Genomic DNA, 2,269 nt, shown 5'->3' on the forward strand with positions numbered 1-2,269 from the left:
GCTGATTTTGGCTTCGAATAAAAGTGAAAAACCATTACACTAATTGTTAAAAACCAACTGACTAATCCAGGTAGGATTCACAAGGGCCCTTGCAGGCATAACAATAAGAAGATAACTCCACATGTTCATAAAATTTTACCAAGAAAAATAAGTGAAAAAGAGCCAGTTCAGTGTGTAAAAAAATGTAAGCCCTAATAATTTTGAATACAAATTTAAAATATTGTCATTTCCAAGTAGTAAATGTCAACATGTTTAAATAATGAGAGTCATCCTGAATTTTATTTAGCACTGTCATCAATAGTTCTCTATTGACTGAAAGGAGAAAGGAAAAAAATAAGACAGGATAAATCGAACTCTTGGCAAATAAACCATAATAATCATTTAAATTATCAATATACTGCTAAGTTTTTATGTTCTCAATAGCAGCTTTACTAAAACAAGAAATGTTAGAGTGTACTTAATATAAAATGGAAATCGACAGATTGCTCTTTTTTGAAATCAACAAATGTTTAATTATCACAGGCATTCACAGTCTTAAAGGAAGTAAATGAAAATAATCTGTGTATTTGCTATTGATGATTTTGATGCTGAAAAATGTATGTAAAACTTCTCTGTGGAAAGCATAACACTAGTAATTTTCTTCAGTTTTTCATTTTAAACGTGGAAGGTATTACACAGATCTTTGCAAGGTTATTACAGGCATAGGTTTTTTTTAATACTTTGTCTGTTACCTGTATGCCAGAGACACCTTGTAGGCCCAGTTTTAAGGACAGTAGTGTCAAGGTGAAGCAGAGAGATGAACTTGGTGACAGCTTTCCAAGATACCTTCCTGAACTTCCACACCAACGAATAGAATCTGTATCACACATCTCCAAAACCAATTTCATTTTCCTACCACTGCAGTTGGTTATCTTACAGATAATATTAAAAGGCTCTTCTAAAATTACAGTATCTGGGATTGTTTCCAAAGACAGCCTCATGTTTCCATAACCTGGAGCCTCTCTTTGAAGCTGGATTGTCTGTAGCATTGCCATCTCACCTAGATCTCTTTTCCACACTATATCTAATGTTCCCATTTCTATTAGTCCCCTAATGGTACCAGCTTTCTCAGAAAATTCCTGTTTAAACTCAAGGTAGTATAAATACTGGCGTCCTTCCATTGACTGTAAAAATGTTCTTGTTCCAAAGGTACACTGATCTTCACCAGCTTGATTGACAGTATTTAATTCTTCCCTGGTGTACATTTCAGGTGGCTTTAATAAAACTTTTTGTATAAAGACAGTTGAAGATGAAATATTCTGAATCTGGATTTCAAGAAATAAGTCACTCATCCCTGAATTGTAAAACTTTGTTTTAACTTCAAATGGAGGGAGAAAAGGAAATAAGCACAGTTTACTAAAAAACATCTTTCCTCCACACCATTGCATAGATACTGAACCTACAGGATGACTCTTCCAAGTGTCCTTATTTTGTCATGGATGACATCATCAATACAACAATTGAATGAATGTTCTGCCATGGTAGCCATGAAGACCAAAAGATGTAAAAGCTGAGTACTTGTCTGAAGATCAGTATTTTCAATATGATTTTACAACTTATTTGCAATCATTGGGAATCCTCACATAAATGGAATTTGCCTCTCAAAAATGTATTTCTAAATATTTATCATAAAGCCAACACCTCCCCCAAACATTGCCATTTCTGGTAGGGGGCCACCAGTTATCAGCTGGTTAGAGAAATTACCAGGTAAATCCCTATCTTCACATGTAACTGGAAAGTTGGTGAATAAACTATGCTTAGTAGATAGCACAACTTTGAGTGTCATAAAAATCTGTCTGGGTGGATTCCCTTCTATTTTGACCACAATTTTGCCCACTGTCTTATAAAGCACTGGGGTCCATTTGAGTCATGTATGGTGAAATGACAGACATGGAGATAATTGCTTTTGAATGAAGAGTTTAATACTTAAAATTCTTAAGAAATGGTGGCATGGTATGCCACACATGGCCACATGGGGATGCACTAAGGTTGGTCAGGAGGCAGAAGGAATGAAAGAAACACATAGGTCCAAGTCTTCGTTGGAATTTCTGTGGGAAAGACAAAGCAGTTAAAGTAAGCAGATTAGAGTTGGCTAATTTGAATAATGTCATCAGGCTCCTGGCTATAGGGACTTTCTCTAATTGCCTGGTACCTGTCCCTGAGGTTATATTAGGGCAAAGGGATAGTGGTTTAAACTGAAAGCTCCATAAAAGAGGTAGTTGGCTGGTGT

At 35.6% G+C, this 2,269-nt stretch overlaps 1 protein-coding gene across 1 annotated transcript; it reads right to left on the minus strand.

The window, feature by feature from the left end:
* Positions 1–572: 572 nt before the first annotated feature.
* On the minus strand, positions 573–1,441 carry LOC125157763 (trafficking protein particle complex subunit 13-like). Its single transcript, XM_047844727.1, has one exon. It carries the CDS (start codon positions 1,425–1,427, stop codon positions 642–644), a length of 786 nt encoding a protein of 261 aa, XP_047700683.1. The 5' UTR covers positions 1,428–1,441; the 3' UTR covers positions 573–641.
* Positions 1,442–2,269: the final 828 nt, after the last annotated feature.

This window comes from Prionailurus viverrinus, chromosome X (assembly GCF_022837055.1).
Source record: "Prionailurus viverrinus isolate Anna chromosome X, UM_Priviv_1.0, whole genome shotgun sequence".
NCBI lineage: Eukaryota > Metazoa > Chordata > Mammalia > Carnivora > Felidae > Prionailurus > Prionailurus viverrinus.

Bases quoted from the DNA above. Each gene is read 5' to 3' on its own strand.
- LOC125157763 (XM_047844727.1), bottom strand. From the start codon at position 1,427: ATGCAATGGTGTGGAGGAAAGATGTTTTTTAGTAAACTGTGCTTATTT.